Raw genomic sequence first — 16,914 nt, forward strand, 5'->3', positions numbered from 1 at the left:
CCTCTCAGCACTGGGGGAAAAGCCTGTGATTTGTGCAAAACCGAGCACCGCACGGCTGCTGTTGACATAAATCTGCTTTTAAGCTGCATGTCATGCAGAATACCCCGAGGCTCGACACACTGCTCCAGGTGCTTATGGCTGCGAGCCCACGGCAGACCCCTAATCCCCCCAAAAACCAAGAACAGAAGAGCAGGAGTCAGGGGAGGGAGGGAACTGAGCATGGGAAACAGTCGGGGAGCAGTGTGGATGCAGAAGGATTTGTCCCAGCAAGGCTCCTGCACAGCCAGAGGATGAGGGCGCAGCCCCAGCACAACTTCCTCAGTGACACCCGCTGTAAATTTGGGGCAGCCTTTTCGGGGCAGCCGAAGGACACGCACCACGGGTCCTCCTCGGGGCCTGCTCCCGTTTGAAGTCAGCAGGAGCTTTGCCAGCAACGCGAATAGCAACAGGCTCCAGAGATGGGCTCCTCATCCAGACACTTGGAGCTGCTTTAGCTCACGAGCCCAGCAGAAAACCGCTTGGTGTTTTTGTTGGAGCTCTTTTTTTGCCAGGTCCGACGAGCGCTGAAGCCAGCACGAGATAAACAGAGGGAGTGCAGGACAAGAGCAAGACGATAAAAAACGGGAAACCTCCGCTTCTTTAAGGCAGGGAGCTGCTAGATTGCCTCCAGCTGCCTCCCAGTCCAAACCCTGGGAGCCTGCAGGGAACAGGGGAGAAGGAAACCACGCAGGGCTTGATAAGAAAACTGGGTGTTAGTGAATGGGGTGACCTCCCCCCCCCGTGTCATTGCAGCAAGTGGGGAAACTGAGGCACGGGAGGACAAGCGTCACTCGCTCTACCCCAACTCCCTGCAGGGAGGATTTGCTGGGTGTTGCAATCTCTGCAGACCTCGGGGAGGCTCAAAACCTGTTTTCCACACTTAAGCCACACAAGAGACATACTTCTGATGAAGAGGAGGGGAAAAAACAGTACTTGGAAAGCTATTTATTGCCCTTTGACATAGGGGATGTGCTGGAGTGATTTCAGCAAAGTACCTGGTGACAGCTAGGGGAACCCAGGCCATGGTTTAAGGGGTGAAACCCTCTCCTCCAGGCACCCACCAGACCCTTATTCCCTCCAGGTTTGTCTTTGCAAGGGAGATGGTGAACTTTGTGAGGCCGGGCTGCCATCTGGAACAGGCTTAAAGACATCTCTGCAACCCAAGCAGCAGCCGCCTCGTGCCTCCTTGCCTTGGAAATGACCCCTGAGCCACATCCTCGGGGATTAAGCTTTTAATTCCCCAGGAGATCCTCCTGCCCAGCTCCTGGTTTGTGCAGTTCAGCTCATGTTGTAGCACTGTCAGTCCCCTCTGTAGCCTCCAGCAGGTCCCAACGTGTGACATCAGAGAGACACACAGCCCTGCAATTCCTGTTCTTAAAACCGCAATCAGCACAAACACAGATTTGGCAGAATCAGCCAAGTGTAGGAAATTGCCATCAGAATTTTTCTATTATAAAAAAAAAAAAAAAAAAAGCAATTTCAAACCTCTCTGGTTGATGAACTTTCATAAAAGGCTTTCCACGGCTGCATTTCTACATGGCATGTCACCGTGGAAGACACCTGAGATACAGCAAATTCCCCCCAAGTTAATTTGAGTTGTGCCACAAAACAGATGTGCTCTTTGGTGCACAGAGAACCTTTTTCTTTCATTTCAAGCCAGCCGCTGCCGCATCAGATCAGCTCGTACTGCTCCGCCACATCCCCCAACGTGACACAACGAGTTGTGACACCCTCCTACAGCATCAGGAGGCACAGGAGCACCTACACTGGAGGTAGAAGAGCAGTCATGCTGTGTATAGGGGCAGGTTTGATGGGAAGCTGGGGCTGCTGGCTTGAGAGAAGATGTTTGGGAAAGGAGAGATTCCTCTTTCTACACAGTGAGGCCAGTGCAAAGCATCAGGGCCAATTAAGACCACACAATTAAGCGGCATGCAGGAACGAAGGTGGAATTAACCAGTGAGTCGCATGGAATGTCACCCCCTGGGCCTGGCTCGCAGCTTGTGGGAAAGGACACGGAGTTAATCAGAAGCTTTGGAAGCAGGAAGAAATCATTAGAAACACCCAGCCTGGCCCCTTGCGTTAGGGCAGGTCATGCTTTTCACCCAGAAATTCCTACATCGAGTCCAATAACTTGGAATCCACCTCCGCATGACAGACACAAACCTGAGAGAAAGCTGAGAACAAATGCACGAGACCCTTTGGACATCCACTCTAATAGATAAACCTCTCATCCTTAAAAAGCACCAACCCAATGGAGACATTGTGCCTTCAGCTCGACATCCCTGTAGCTGGCTGGGCTGCAGTCACAAACAGCTTTCACCCAGCCGTGCTGGGCACGGATAACCACAACCAGGACCCCTCAGCATCACCTAATGTCTTTTTTTTTTTTTTTTTTTGCCAGTTCTCCCTTGCTAGAGCCTGCAGAGCCCCCACAAAAGCCCACATCTTTCTGTTTTTTGCTGTTACCCTGCCTTGAACTAACCCTAATTACACCACAGCTCATTTGCACACTCACACCCTCAGAGCAGCTGTACACAGGGATCCGGCCGTGCCTGAGCTTTCCTTTAGGTAAGCTGCTGTAAGGAGAGCTCAGCACTGAGCTGTAAGGTAAATTTTCCAGATGTGAGTCATTCTCTGCATCGCATACAAGGGGAAAAGTCCAATTTTACGGCACTTCCAGCAAGGGAATGCAGAGAATGTGTCATAAACGCCCCTGCCTCTGTCAGATAGGTGGTAAATTGAGCCACGAATCTTTGAACCGCTGTGCTTTGGAGAGCTGGTGGGAATGATTTGGAGTGTTGAGGCTCTTTCATTCAATTATAAATTTTTTTTTTTTAAGATGTCAAGGAAATTTTTCTCTGCCTCGTTACACCATGCTGGCCACTCCTGAGAATGCTACAAGAACCCGTGGGCAAGAAACAACCCCCAGCACCAGCAGCCTGCTCACAAGTGACAGCGAAATGAAACGCAGCCCCAGAGACCATTTATAATCCCCTGGTACCACTGGGCACCGAGGGTGCCTCTCAGATGCAAGAAAGCATTTTTCCCACCTTCGGGAGATCTTTATCCAGAAAGAGGCAAACAAGAAAGGCAGCCTGCAACCTTTCTTCCTCTAGAGAAAATATTTTAGCTATCCCAGATAAAAGAGCCAAGCTTGACAAGGCATTACATGTGCTTTTCATGAATTTTTGCAGGAGGTGGTTTCTGGACAGACTTAAGGAATGCACTTAGCATGCTGTTTCCCCTATATAAAACACTGAATTAGCATTTCTCCCTGCGATTCTGCTACGCACAGAATAACACAGGATAAGTAAAGACCCATAAAAAGGCTCCCATAAAACCATACAGTGCTCAGTTTTGTTTTGTTAATCCCCTGACTTCATCGATTGCTTTGTCTGTTAATAGGAACAAGGATCTCCTCCACCAGGCTTTTGTGCAGGCAAAGCTTATCAAATATCTGAGCTCAGCCTCGCCACGCCTGGTGCCTCAGGGACTTTGTGCAGCCAAAACCAGACACACAGAAAACCCCAATTCCCCATGGATTTCCTAGAAACCAGGGGAATAGGTGACCATGAGGGCATTTGAGACGCTGGCTGAGAGCAAAGATTGGGGATGGTCCCCGCATGCACTGACCTTACTTGGTGCAAGCTGCCTTCATGCATGGGATTCCCAAGGGGAAGCCAGGACCCCCTTCTGACCTCCTGGCAAGCAGACCAAGTGGGAATGAAGCAGCATTAACAAGGGAAACATAAGCATTTTGTGCTTTTATAGGAGGCCTCAGACCGTCAGCTGGGAGCCCATCGTCAGGGCCCATCCAATTATTCGTTAAAAGCATTATAATGCGCAGCTGGCCCTGCTCCTCCAAGTACCTGGCGTCTAATTTACGGGGTAATGTTTCTGTGAGGCTGGCATTAAAGTGCAGAAGCAACAGTCTTGGGTTAAGAAGGTTAGGCATTACATCCAGATCAGTATTATCAGATGACCCAAAGCAGGGGTTATATTAAAAAATGCCTTAATTAAAAAAATACAGGTCAGAACCAGTTTAAGCTCCAAAACCCCCTGGTTATATTCACTAATTAGAAGGCTGGGGTGCGTGCCTCAGCCTGATGGATGAGCTCTGCCTGCCTCGTGGCATCACACCAAGAGATGGGACGCGTTTTCCCCAGCTCCTCAGGCACGGGGCTCAGGCTGGACTGCACCACTTTTCTTCATTTCAATCCACCTTCCATTATTTTATTTTTTTTTCTCAGAAATTAATAGACTGAGGGCCTTCAGGAGTCAGAAATCAGCAGGGCGCTAACTCCACTTGGTTTCTTAACCCTAAACTTCAACTTCTGCACTGAAACCACGCTAGCTGTCTTCTCTAGAAGAACAGAGTGAGCCTATAGATTATTATAAAAGGACAGCCCCGACACCAAAGCCTGGATTTGGGACTCAGGAGATGGGGTTTCCTTCCCTTGCCCAAGCTGAGGAATACCTAGGGGAAGCCCTATGTCTCTTCTGGGTGTTCCAGGGTCTTCAACCCTATGCTGCTGGAGGTGCACACCCCAAGCACGGGTTTGCTGGGGACAGACCATGAGCAGGAACAGCTGAAGGGCACAAGCTGAGCAATCCTGAGCACAAGGCAGGTGTTAAATCCCAGTCCCAGTGGGGCCTCTGGTGATTTTCAGCAGCCAGAAGGAGGAGGTACGATGTGGACCATCTGCACCCCATCCATAGCCATGTCTACAGATGCCACCTCTGGTTTGGATGTGGATAGCAAGTTTGTAGTGGGAAAAAGGTTTTATCCCTGTTGTCTTATGAGTGCTGTGTGCACATGAGACTCACACCAGCATTGTCAAAGCCATTCTTGGGCCATGTATAACCCCACAAACCAAACCTGGCAGGTGACACTTGGTGGCTGCAGATGAAACCCCACATCTTCTCACCAGCACCACCAAAATTCCCATTGGAGGAGAGCAAACCTTCCCTAGGACACTCTCCAGAGATGTTCTGCTTGAAACATCCTCCTGTAAGGACATCCTTCTGCTTGGACAGAACCACTCTTGCGCCCTGAGACAAACCCTCTCCTATTTGCAGGGCAGGATTGGAGAAGGCCATGGGGAAGTGTCAGGAGATTGGGTGAGGACCCAAGCAAACCTAACCCAGGAGGTGAGAGATGTAACAACAGCAGAAAGGAGAGAAAACTTTGCCAGCCTCTGTGCTAACAGCTGTAAGTTTTCCTTTCCATGTTAAAAGTTCAGATGCCAGAAGCCAGACTGTGCATTCAGTAAGAAGCCTGTTAAAATATATTTATATATATATATATATTTTTTTTTCACTACAGCTTATTTTAACCCACTGAAAATTCAAGCAATTTGCATGTTTCATTTGTTTATCTGCTCCCCTGCATAGAGATCCTGGTATACAGCTTGTAATCCCTTTGGGAAAGCAAATTGGTAATCTGATAAAGAAAACCACAAATGGGAGAAGGCCTTCCACTTTAGAGAAAAATACATTTCCTTGAAAAAAAAAAAAAAAGTTCATTACTCGGTTATTTTAGCATGCAAGCAAATTTAGGAAATGCTTGGTAGGTAATTCAGGAGAATGGGAAAGGAACGGTCACAGCAACAAGTGGTGTGTTTGGTGTTAGTTCTGCTGTGCTCCGTCGGTGTGTTTCCCCATTAAAGAACATTATTGCTGCCCTCCTGTTTCATTTAAATAATGAAAATAGATGTGTATGAGGCACCTCATCCCTGTTCCGAAGTGTCCTGGGAGGAGATGGCGAGATGGGCTCCATCCCACCATCCTGTGATCCACCAGGGACCACCAGGAGGGTGACAGGCAGCACACTTTTAGGGACAGCAATCACCTAAATCATCCTGCCCACCGCTTCCACCACCCTCGCTCACACAACATAAGGAGCAAACATCTCCTGCATCCCATGGTGGTGCCGGAGACATCCCGGAGCCCCCAGGGTGAGATTCGCAGCCCAGCTCCACGAGCTCCATGGGGTGAAGCACATCTCCATCGGCAGCAATTTGTACCCTGAATCTCTGGCTTGGCAGAGATGGCATTTCTTTGTGGTCTCTTCTCCTTTGTGATCCCCATGCACTCCGGCCCGTGCCTGGGGAGCTCTACACGCGCGTGCTCATGCGTGACGGAGGGAGAATGCCTCTTGGTGGGAGCTGCTGACAGCTGAATGCGGCAGGAGACGGGCGAGCTGACGGCGTCTTCCAGCCAACAGTTGTTGGCTCCAGCCCGCTGGAAAGCTGGGGAGGAGAGGAACAAAGAGGCACGTCTCTTTTTGGAGAGCGGCATCTGGGTGTTGGGTCCCGTCCCCGTGGCAGGAGCAGCACAGGGGAGCACGCATGGGGGATCAGGGCGGGCTTTCCTCCGTTGGAGATTTATTGCTGGGGAATACGGCTCCTAGGAAGCCTGCAGGGTTTCTGGTTCTCATCTCCTCCTCCCTGCAGCTGCCACATCGCTCAGCTCCGCAAGCTGCATAAATCAGCAGTAAGGGCCGGGAGATGAAAGCGTAAATAGGCCGTCGGAGAAGTTATTGACACTGAAGGGCAAGTTCTGCCCTGACAGGCGCTCTGCAGCCTCCCATTCATTACTGGGGTGTGGGACGGTGTCCGCAGGGGCAAAAGTCAGCTCTTGGGACACAGGTTTCATTTACAGCAGGTCAAACCAATGTGGGCACCTGCAGACAGATCCCCAGTGAGGGCAGGGAAGGTGCTCCGGAGCTTTGCACCAGCTGAGACCTGGTTTCAGCCCCTCCCCACCATTTTATCCTCAAATCCTACTGCCATTCCGTAGCTCCCAGTGCAGACCTCAAGCAGGACAGTGGTGTTTGCAGGAGGGATGGCACTGATAAACCACGGAAACCTCAGATGTGCTGAGAAATCCCACGTGCTTCATCTGAGACCTATGGGGGAGAGGAGAAGGAAAAGCCCTTTAATTCAACACTCAGCTTTGAAACTTGTGCTTGGAGTATCTTAAAATCTTTAGTTCTCGACTTGCAGGTGAGAAACTCGTCTTTTTCTGTGAAGATGGGGAAAAAAAAATCTTTCTAAGACACTGCTTTAAAAGCTGTGAACTGAAAAGAAAGGGCCCACAGGTATTCATGTTGAAAACTCCAGGATTTTAAACACTGCTCCTGACCTGAGGGCGAGAAGACTGGGAGAGTCCCCAAGGGGAAGCTACCTCCCAGGGCTTCACAGCTTGGCACTAGCACACTGCGAATTTAAAAATAAAAATAATAATAAACAACTATTAGAAATAATCATAAATATCCATAGCTTCTTTCTGGAGGAAAGAACAAGCACATGGGCGTCTGCAAGGCACAAAGTTATGGTTGGTCTCAGAAAAGACTCCCTCTTTCAGAGGTTCAACCAAAAGAATAAATTTCTAGGGGTTTCCAGCAAAGGATAAGCACCATTTAACATTAAGAAAATGGGAAGGGTTTCGTCAAGAAGACCTTTCTGCCGAACTTGATGCTGGCGACAAACGGAGCTACTCTCGTTCCTCTCTGCCCTCTGACCCTCAAACCCAACAGGACTTTCCAGGAGCTTCCCGGGAGCTTTTGCCCTCAAACTGTGACCCCAGGGAATAACAGGACTGCTATCGCCAGCAGCAGGAGATTTGCACCAGACTGCTGGCTTTTCCCAGAGCTGAACACCTCTGAGTTTCCCCTCCCATATCTTGCTTCTTTCCACATCACACTTAAACTTTCCGGGGCTGTTTCTCTGCTGTAACACCAGACAACAGGAATGTGGCACACCAGGTTTGTTTGGATAAAGAGAGAAGGGGGGATTAGGGTGAGCTTTCTAATGGAAAACTGGCACCACCATTAGCTCTTAGGTTGGCACCAGGTCCATGAATAAAACTTACACACAAGAGGGAAGCCTCCAAATTCCCCAAACAGAGAGCATTACCAATGCTCCAGCAGGAGTCGTTAGGCAGGACTCCAAGCTAGAGCTAATGTTTTTCCAAAAATAACTGAGTCAAAAGTCCATAAATGACAGGAATTTCCAGCGCAGAAACCCCAGCCCACGTGCTGTCTGACAGCCAGCTGGGAGCAGTGCCATACGTGGTGCCTCTGGCTTTGGTTCTTTGGGGTCCCCAAGTCCCTTTTCACCCAATTTTGCTGATGGCAGAAAGGAAAACCTCCTCACAGAAGGGCTGAAGGGGGCTACATGCTGCGTGCTGCTGTATCCCCTGACCCCATAAGCCAGACCTGTAGCGCATCAATAAGGAAACAAACCACAGCTGGTTAAATCCTCACACTCCAAGCCCACCGTAGAGGCACGTTGTGCTAACAACTGCTCTTGCTGCACTGGAACTACTGCTGAGCTAGTAGTTAAGGGCTGCTGAGATAGCCCCTGCACTACCCAGCAGTGACGGCAGTGGGGAAATACTCTTTTTTTTCCAGAGATCTCTCTCTCTCCAGCAGCACTGTCTGCTCTGCATAGCAGGGGATTTCATGCAGAACAAAGATAAAAAAATGCAACCGTGAAACTACTTTTTTAAAACCGGCAGAAACAGGCACTGAAACAGGCAGGGACAAAAAGTGGTGGGAAACAGCTCCAGAGGTGGGGAGAAGCAGGGGGACTCCACAGCTCTTCTTACAGGTGTCCACAGGATCAGTACTGAGGACTACCGCAGAGGTTTTCCCCTCTGCAACCTGTCAACCTCTGACATCCCACATCTGGTGGTGCAATATGATGGCAGCCTTTGGGGAAAATCCTGGATAACACAAATTTTCTGCCATGCAGCCAGACCCAGCCATGCCGACAGTTCAATACAAGAAGATGTGTGATATTTGGAACACCAAATTTGAATCTTGCACATTTGTTGCTCACCAAGGCTGACTTTTCTTCTGCCGTCTCCTGGCTGAGATGAAATTCAGGTTGTCAAGTGGCTCAGGGCTGTTGCTTGGAGATGCAGACCCGTCTATGTGGGAACACTGGCAAGGCTGAGTGCTTTCCCCTAAACAATCTCAGGAGGAGAGTCCAGTGATCACACAGATGGCTGAGCACCATTCCTATACAAGCTGTATCCTTCCAGTGGTACAGTTTTATTTTCCAAAGCGATAAACTATAATCTCGTTAGCTTGGTTCCTTTAGCAATGCGGAATACACCCTATCTGATGGGCAGAAGGAGGCAGGGTTTCAGAAAGCAGTGAAGCACGGGCAGTGTTTTTGCAGCCTTCTCCTATTTCAGCACGACATTAGTATGTGCGATGTGTGCTCTGGAGCTAGTTTGGTCTAATCCTCTCCTTTGTTTGCCTTCCAGCATTGCAGCTTTTAAACCAGTGTGGCATTAGCTTGCTGCAGAAAATGCAAGGCTGGCTGACTCCAAGGGAGCTATAGGACCCGCACACTTTTTGGGTTTTGTGTGGCAGCATTTTCAGAAGGAAGCCTGGGCATCTCCACCGAGCAAGGGCCAGCAGCAGCACACACAGCAGGCTGGGATGGGCCAGGAGCAGACTTACACCAGAATCAATGTCAAGGGGAAGAAGAAGGAGGCTTTGATATAATGTTTGTTGGTTTCCATCAGCACTGACAACACAGTCTGTTGGTGGAGGGAACCAGAAAGAAGTAGGGATAAATAAGTCCCCTCCAAGAATCACAATTAATTTCTAACTAAGCATCTGAAATCAAATTGTCAGCCTTACCCATATTGTTCACGTCTTTCAAGTATCAGCATTTCAAATGAAATTGTCCAGAAGTCTCATTATCAATAATTTCAAATTTCTGCTGAAAAAAAAAAAAAAAAAAAAAAAAGTAGTTATACTTTAGTTTAACAGAGTACGTATAAGAAACACTCTTCAATTAATGCCTATTTTGAACCTGGGTTGGGAAACAAATGTCTAAGTTCTGAAATCACATTTGAATCCAAATTATTCTACCTTTCATCTGCAGAAAATATTAGTGATTGACACAGGGTTTCAAACACTTGGCAAGGTCTTTTTTGAGGAGAAGTGCAGACAAGGAGAAAGAAAAAGACTGGGCTAGCAGATAAAAACACCACCTGATAAAACAGAGGTAATGATACGCTGTTAGCAAAGCGAGTTCTGAAGGATGCAAGAGATTGAGGCAGAGCTTGGAAGAAATTAAGAAAGAACGGGCATTTATCTGGGAAATAAGGATATCTGTTATCAGCAACCTGTTTATCTCTGCTTACAGCTTCTTCTGGCAAAAAGCTACAGCAGGCTCTTGGGATTTGCCACTCAGGGAGGTATTTTTCCTCTTTGGAGTCCAACTTGCATCTCACCTACCAAGCAGAGGCAAAATGTTGGCAGGAATTAAAAATCTCTCAAAGACTATCAAGGCACTCTGTCTTCAGAAAGACACCCCACTCCGTCTACACCTCCCCACTGTCACTGTGAGCTCATTTGAAAGGCAAACAGAAACAGAGAGGGCAGATCTGTAGTCCGTGATCAACTTGGGGTTTCCCTCTTTTTCTTCAGCTTTGGGCTGCCCGGCACATCCCTCAGCAGGGATAGTGGCTCCTCAACTAGCCAGGCACAAAAAAAATAATAATAATAAAAAAATTCCTTTAACAAAACAACAGGGAAAAAAAAAATAACATCTATTCAGAACAGATGTCACTTGGACTGAAGGGCCAGACTACACAGCACTGGTGGAGGGGAACCATACGTGATATTAAACAGATTGCTGGGTTTTCAGACATCGTCTGCTGTGTTTTGAAAGGCAAGCCTTTACCCAGCAACATTTCTCAGGATCCCAGCAGAGTTTCACGGGAGCTACGTCCTCAGCCGACATAAATCAGAGCTCTGCTGAAGGCAGGGACATTGCACCCGCTTCCTCCAGCCATGGGATCTGGCCCCTGAAGCTTGCAGCTCAGCACCCTGTGATCCTGACAGCACTCTCCTTCTTCCAAGACAATCCAAGTCTTGGCAGAAACGTCCTTCTGTTTGAGTGACAGCACTCCCACTTTGTGATTTTCCATCTGTAATTACCAAGGGATTCAGTCCTTCATTGGGAACAACCACGATTGCTCCCTTAAGACTTTCCATGTGCTGGTTTTCAGAGATGGAGAGAGAGAAGGGCAGGGGAGAGAAGAAGAAAATGAAAAATTAAAGCAGTGTTTTTTTTATTTTTTTCAGAACTGGCTTTGGTGACTTAAGAGATTGTCCAAATTCAGTGTATCCCGTGGTTGAAGAACAAACAGCCTGGTGGTGGAAGGTGCAAAGCTGTTTTCCCCTGTAGGCAGGACTTCCACTCACCCTTCAGCTTTTCACAAGCCATGAGCTTCATTTTGAGGCTGTGGAGCCAGAATTCTGGCCAGCACAAAGCAGCACTCTCCCACTCGAGGATCCAGCCTGCCCAGCCCAAAAGGACCTTCTAAGGATGCTTCTGTTGCAATGGGGCAGTGGGAAAGGTGACAAAAAAAAAAAAAAAGATGCTCTTTGCCCTCCTCTGGCAGCAAGTCATCTAAAAGCACAAGTATCTGAAGGCATGAGGGCTGAGCCTCCTGCCTGCACCCCTGCCCTGGGCAGCCACATCCTCCAAGGAGTTTAAGCCTCTGTTTTGAACTCTGAGGCAAATCAAGGCCATGTACTGAGCGTTTTTTTCTCTTTTTTTGCTAATAGCACTGCGTATTGGAGTGTGAATTACAGCCAGCAATAATAATGAACTCACAAGATAATGCCACTGGGGAGAGAGCAAGAAAATTCAGGGCCAGAATACAGAAGCTCTCATCAGGCAGATGGAAGGATCTCTAACGAAGGATTTTGCAGCAGGGGATGGTTTGGATTCAAACAGATTGATGCATCGAGCCCTTTACGTCTCTTACATATATTTTTTTCTGAGCTTTCTGCACGCAATTCTTGCCAGATTTTTTTTGGACTCTGCTTGGCAGAGAAGTGTTTAATCAGTGTTCAGCCTCTTTATGGGGCTCTCTCTGAGGGAATGGATTCAGGGTAGTGATAGCAAGTGGTAATTTTGGCTGCTTAATCTAGGTTGATTCATTTTAACAGTCTGCTTAACAATAGATACCATGTGGCCATGACCAAAGAAGTTTCATGGTCTTTACTGAGATTTAAAGTAGGTGTGAAATACTCTAAAAATGCATCATTACTGCACGAGTGATAAAAGCTTCATTGCCCTAATGAGTGAAAGAATTGGCACACGCTCCAGAGCGATTATTGCTTTTCTCTTTAAGGTCACTCAGCATTGCGGGATTCCTGAATTTCTGTTATAAAGTTGCAGAGGAAAAGACGAGAGTCTGAAAGCTCCAGATCCTGGAATCAAGTGATCATAAGCATCAAATACATTTCCTTCTAGAGTGATGTGTTCACACAGTGCGGGGAAAAAAGATGGGATACGGTGAATCTTGGGGAGTCTAGGAACTGGAGACAACAAGCCAGTAGTTGTTGATTTCCTTCCAAGCTCAAAGGTTTAGGATCTATCTAGTGGGCTGCTCTGCTTGTGCTGTGCCAGGGTAAGCCATACCTGTTTTTTGTTTGTTTGTTTGTTTGTTTTCCCTTGAGGTGACTCCATAAGTATGTGTATCCCAAAGTGGACAAAATGCTCAGAGCCTCAGCAACAGAGTGGGCAATCACTACAGTTTTCTCCTACCAAAATAATTTAACTTCTGAGAGTTTACTTTGCAGAATCCTGACTGCATCAGCCTCTGGGGGAGAAGGTTTCTTTAAAGGACACTTTAAGGCTTGTAATGAAAGCTGTTGCTTGAATGTCCTTGTGGCTGTACTGGGTCAAGTGATGAACCAATACTAAAAGAGTGGTAGAACTGCAAAATCAAGTGCTAAACAGTTGTGAAATATTCGACCTGGCAATAAAAACTCTTGCTGCCATGAGTGACAAAATGCTCCTACCAGGTGCCCCTCTTCTGAACTTCTGTGCCACCTGTAAAGAAGCGCAGCTCTTTCTTTCAGCCTTGGAGAACGATCCCTGCTCAAGGTTCAACTAAAAGAATTACCAGTTTCTGTAAGAAAGACTCCTCTTGGTCCAAAGCACGTCCTTCTTCAATACTTCAGCCAATACTCAGATGGGTAAAGAGCGATGCACCTGACTTCAGGCTTGACATTATATATATGATTTCTGCATTGCTCTGGGGAGGAGGGATAGAGAGAGCACAACCATAGCATGTCTTATCTCACATTATAAAGCATGACAGATGTGTTTCTGTAATGCATTTTGCAACTCAGAGTAACAGACAGTCAAGGAAAAGGTTTTGAGATGAGATAGTAATAAAACCATTTTGCATTCCTAAATCAATGCGTGTACAGGATTCAAATTACATTTTAAAAAGCAATATTTACTCTTTACAATAGCAAAGTGTACCATTCCTTGAGTAACTCAGAGAGCACAATCAGAGCTGGCTCAAGCACAGAGTTTCCAAGCCACAATAATGACAACAGTTTTGGAAAACAATGTCACCTTTAGTTCAGTTTAAATGCAGAGAACGTGGATATTTCTAGAACTGAAATCTCACCGTAGGACTTTGGTTTTGAGACACCAAGACACTGGTTTTGCATGTGTGTTTTGTTGCTTTGGTTTTGGTTTTGTCCAAATGATGTAGGATCACCCCCCCCCCCCCCCCCCCCCCCCAGCATTCTTGGCCACTGCTGACCTGCAGAGAGAGACAGCTACAGAGCTGGTGACTCACATTCCTGGGATTTCCCCAGGCTGCAGAGCTCAGTTTGTCTGGGAAGCATCTGGTATCCGGACACCACATCCTAGGGCATTAGCATGGAAGTTCAGACCTGGAAAATCCAGCGCTGCCCAGTCCCAGGGCAGACAGGAGATCCCTGCCCAAGGGCTGAGGACCCCGAGGAGCAGCAGTTCTTCAGAAACTCACTTCCCCTTCACAGAAGTTGCAGTCTAAAAGCTTTGATCATTACCAATATTACACTTAGGAGGACAAAACCTGGGACACTTTCTGGAGCATTACCAGCTTGTGATTACAGCACCATTCAGGTTTGAACTTTCCAGCCCACAGCGAAATTAGCAACAAACACCAAACCTTAATGGCAGAGTTGAACTTGAAATCCCTAGCACACATCCACCTACAGCCATTCAAGCGTTTTACACATAAAATCAGCAACACTCCAAAGGCATAAATTGGAACCAGGTCAGTCCCTACCCACTGCGGGGGGTTGTTACAGAACAGCCTCACCATTGTGCTTATGTGCACATTCTTTCCATCATTTCTGAGGAAAACATGGACAGACGGAGTGCACGCACGTGTGTCAAGAGGAAAGAGGACAAAGGAAAGGGGGAAGCCCATCTCCAAGAAATTGCTGATTAAAATTGCTCCCAAGTTCCTGTTCCCTCCACATACGAAACAGCTTGCAAAAGTCCAAGTTGGGTGGATAAAATATCAGCCACGTGCCTGACTTACAGCACTGGGACTGAGGTTTGGGCAACACTTCAAGACTTTCCCCTAGGAGTCTATCCAAACCCTCTTTGCTTCTGATGTGGAATAATTTGGAAGTGTTTTTAGGCTGCCGTCTGGGATAACACAAGGGCTATTGTAAACACACATGCAGCCAGTCAGCATCGAGCCCACACAAATCTGGTCTGTACACACATAAATAACTAGCACATATTACTTTTAAAAAGAGAATTAGTTGAAATACTGAATTACAATTATTAAAAAAAAAAAAAAAAAAAAAAAAAAAAAAAAAAGACTAAACCGCAGAGCAGGTCTTCAGAAAAAGAAAAGGAAAAAAAAAAAAAAAAAAAGATTTTTTTTAAAGGAAAGGGTTATGAATCATGAAATTTTAATAAATGAAATGTACTTAAATGCAGGGCACTGGATTTAAAGAGCTAGGGATGAGATGCAACCATAACCAGCTACATCCAAGTGTGTGCAGTGAAGCAAGACCATAATTTCACGGATGCTGTTCCAAAAATACTGCTGCTAGCTGGGAAGGTTTGAAAACGTAACAGAGCGTAACCAGGGCACGGAGAACTGCGCAGACTCGAAGAAAACCTTCTTGAGACGACAGCCCAGAGCTCTCCCAGGAGCATTAACCCTGTGTAGCTGTTGTTTGCCTGACCCCAGCCACAAACCCTGTGCTAGGGTGCTTGGGATGGAAATGTAATTGTTCTTTCGGTGTTGTGGGTTTCTAGAGTACTTTTGCTTCTCTCCACCATAGTGGTTAGGAACAAATTCATCTCACCTGTGAGACGTGTCTCAGCTGGCTTGAAGGCAGAGCAGTCTTTTGGAACTCTTGCAGCTTTCAAGGCAGGCTGCCAGGATCCCAAAAGTGTGTGCCTTCTAGGTGTCCTCAAGGGAAGCGATAGCCAGATGCTTGCACCATTCAGGCATGGCCATGGTAGGAGATGGAGAGCCCCTTTCCTAGCATAACCAGGTGGCTCTTGCTGTCTACGGGTTGTCTCAAGGCATATCCTTCCATATCCTTTAATATTTCCTCAAAATTCATCTATTTCTGGTATTGTCCTCTACCGGTAGGCCTCAGGCAAGCAGCTGAATCACCTCACGTGGGCATTTGAGCAAAGAAGTCAGAGGAGGGATTTGCAGCAACTCTGCTTCCCTTCCTTCTGGCTGAACATTTTTCCTTTCCCACCTCCTCTCAGAGATGTGATATGACTGAGGCCAATGGACCTCACATGAAGGCTTCCATTTTCCCTGGCAACTGGTTTGCATGCAAGGAGTGGAGCCTCTCCATAGCTGGCCCCCAAAAGACTAAATATCTCCAGGCATTTCTGGAGATGCACCAGGCATTTCTGTCCACCATGCCAAGCCTAGACTGGGAGTTAAAGCAAGCAACAGCCAACCAGTCTGCCAAATTTATAGATGTTGAGGTTTTATGTCTTGCTATTTGATGGATTTCGAGCAGAATCCTTCCACACTTTGGTGGGGAGAGTGAACTTTGGGAGGGGGAGGACAGGAAATGAGATAGGAGAAAGATTTCTCAGCAGTAATAAATCCATCTTGATAATAATGGAGCTATGCACAGCCACACTGTGGCTGCACCACGTGCAAAAAAAAAAAAAAAATAAAAATTTCCCTGGGCAGGGAGTAGCTGGAAATTGAAGTAACATTTCACATGGAGAGGCATAAGCTCTTTGGTCTTCTACCATCAGTTCTATTTTGGCCAACATTGTGCTTAAAGCAATGCTCAAAATAAACAAACAAACAAAAAAAGAATCATTCTGCCCTTACATCAGTGTTTGGTGTCTGCTGTTATCATGGAGGTTATGGGTTGGATCCCACCTGGTAGGCCAAGAGAAGCAGGGAAGAGGAGATGGACCCATGAGAGCCCTCTGAACGAGAAGCCATGGGATTCCTGCTAGCTCTGCAGCAAATAGCAGTATGTTGACATGGTCTTCTTGGAAGAAGAATTTATCTAAAGACTGCTGAGGCCTGAGATTAGACTTCCTCCACTGCAGCAGCCTCTGGGCAACTGAGGTTGGGTTGGTCTGATGTATTTTCCAAAGCAGAAGACTGGTGCAAAGATCCCATCACTCAAATGCCACATCAACCATTGTAGAAAGGTAGATAAAGTCAGGGATGTAAAGCACTTCTAAGATAACACACAGAAAAGGGTCTGAAACAATTAAAACACTCAATAAAGCACTAAGAGCATTAATTTTACATAAACTCATCATGCACAGTGATTAGTTTAATTTAGTCAAGATAGCAACCACAACCTGATCCTCAACAGCAAAATCCTTCCTCAGTTCTTTGTCTGTGACCTTGCCTGAAGCCTTCACAACTGCAGGTTGAGATTAAAAAAAAAGTCTAAGTTCCTGTTTGTTTGGTGACCTGTCATGGTAACACATGTAGGGGGGCAGAGAAGAACTTAGGATATGACCCAGTAACATGGAGTCACTTCTGGTAGAAAAAGAAAGTGCCAAGGGGAACAAGCCC

The 16,914-nt window shown here is 47.0% G+C and overlaps 1 protein-coding gene across 1 annotated transcript in view; it reads right to left on the reverse strand.

Annotated features, from left to right (window-relative positions):
* Window positions 1-16,914, reverse strand: part of LOC311438935 (uncharacterized protein) — a 75,006-nt gene that overhangs the window by 42,335 nt on the left and 15,757 nt on the right. Inside the window, exons 11-14 of the mRNA XM_084524017.1 lie at window positions 12,991-13,122; window positions 10,192-10,299; window positions 9,701-9,782; window positions 9,518-9,597 (exon numbers count right to left, since the gene is read on the reverse strand). Of these exons, the coding sequence (XP_084380143.1) occupies window positions 9,518-9,597; window positions 9,701-9,704 (84 nt within the window). The 5' untranslated portion in view covers window positions 9,705-9,782; window positions 10,192-10,299; window positions 12,991-13,122. The remainder of the gene's footprint in view (window positions 1-9,517; window positions 9,598-9,700; window positions 9,783-10,191; window positions 10,300-12,990; window positions 13,123-16,914) is intronic.

This window comes from Aythya ferina, assembly GCF_964211825.1.
Source record: "Aythya ferina genome assembly, chromosome: 6".
In the NCBI taxonomy this organism is placed as follows: domain Eukaryota; kingdom Metazoa; phylum Chordata; class Aves; order Anseriformes; family Anatidae; genus Aythya; species Aythya ferina.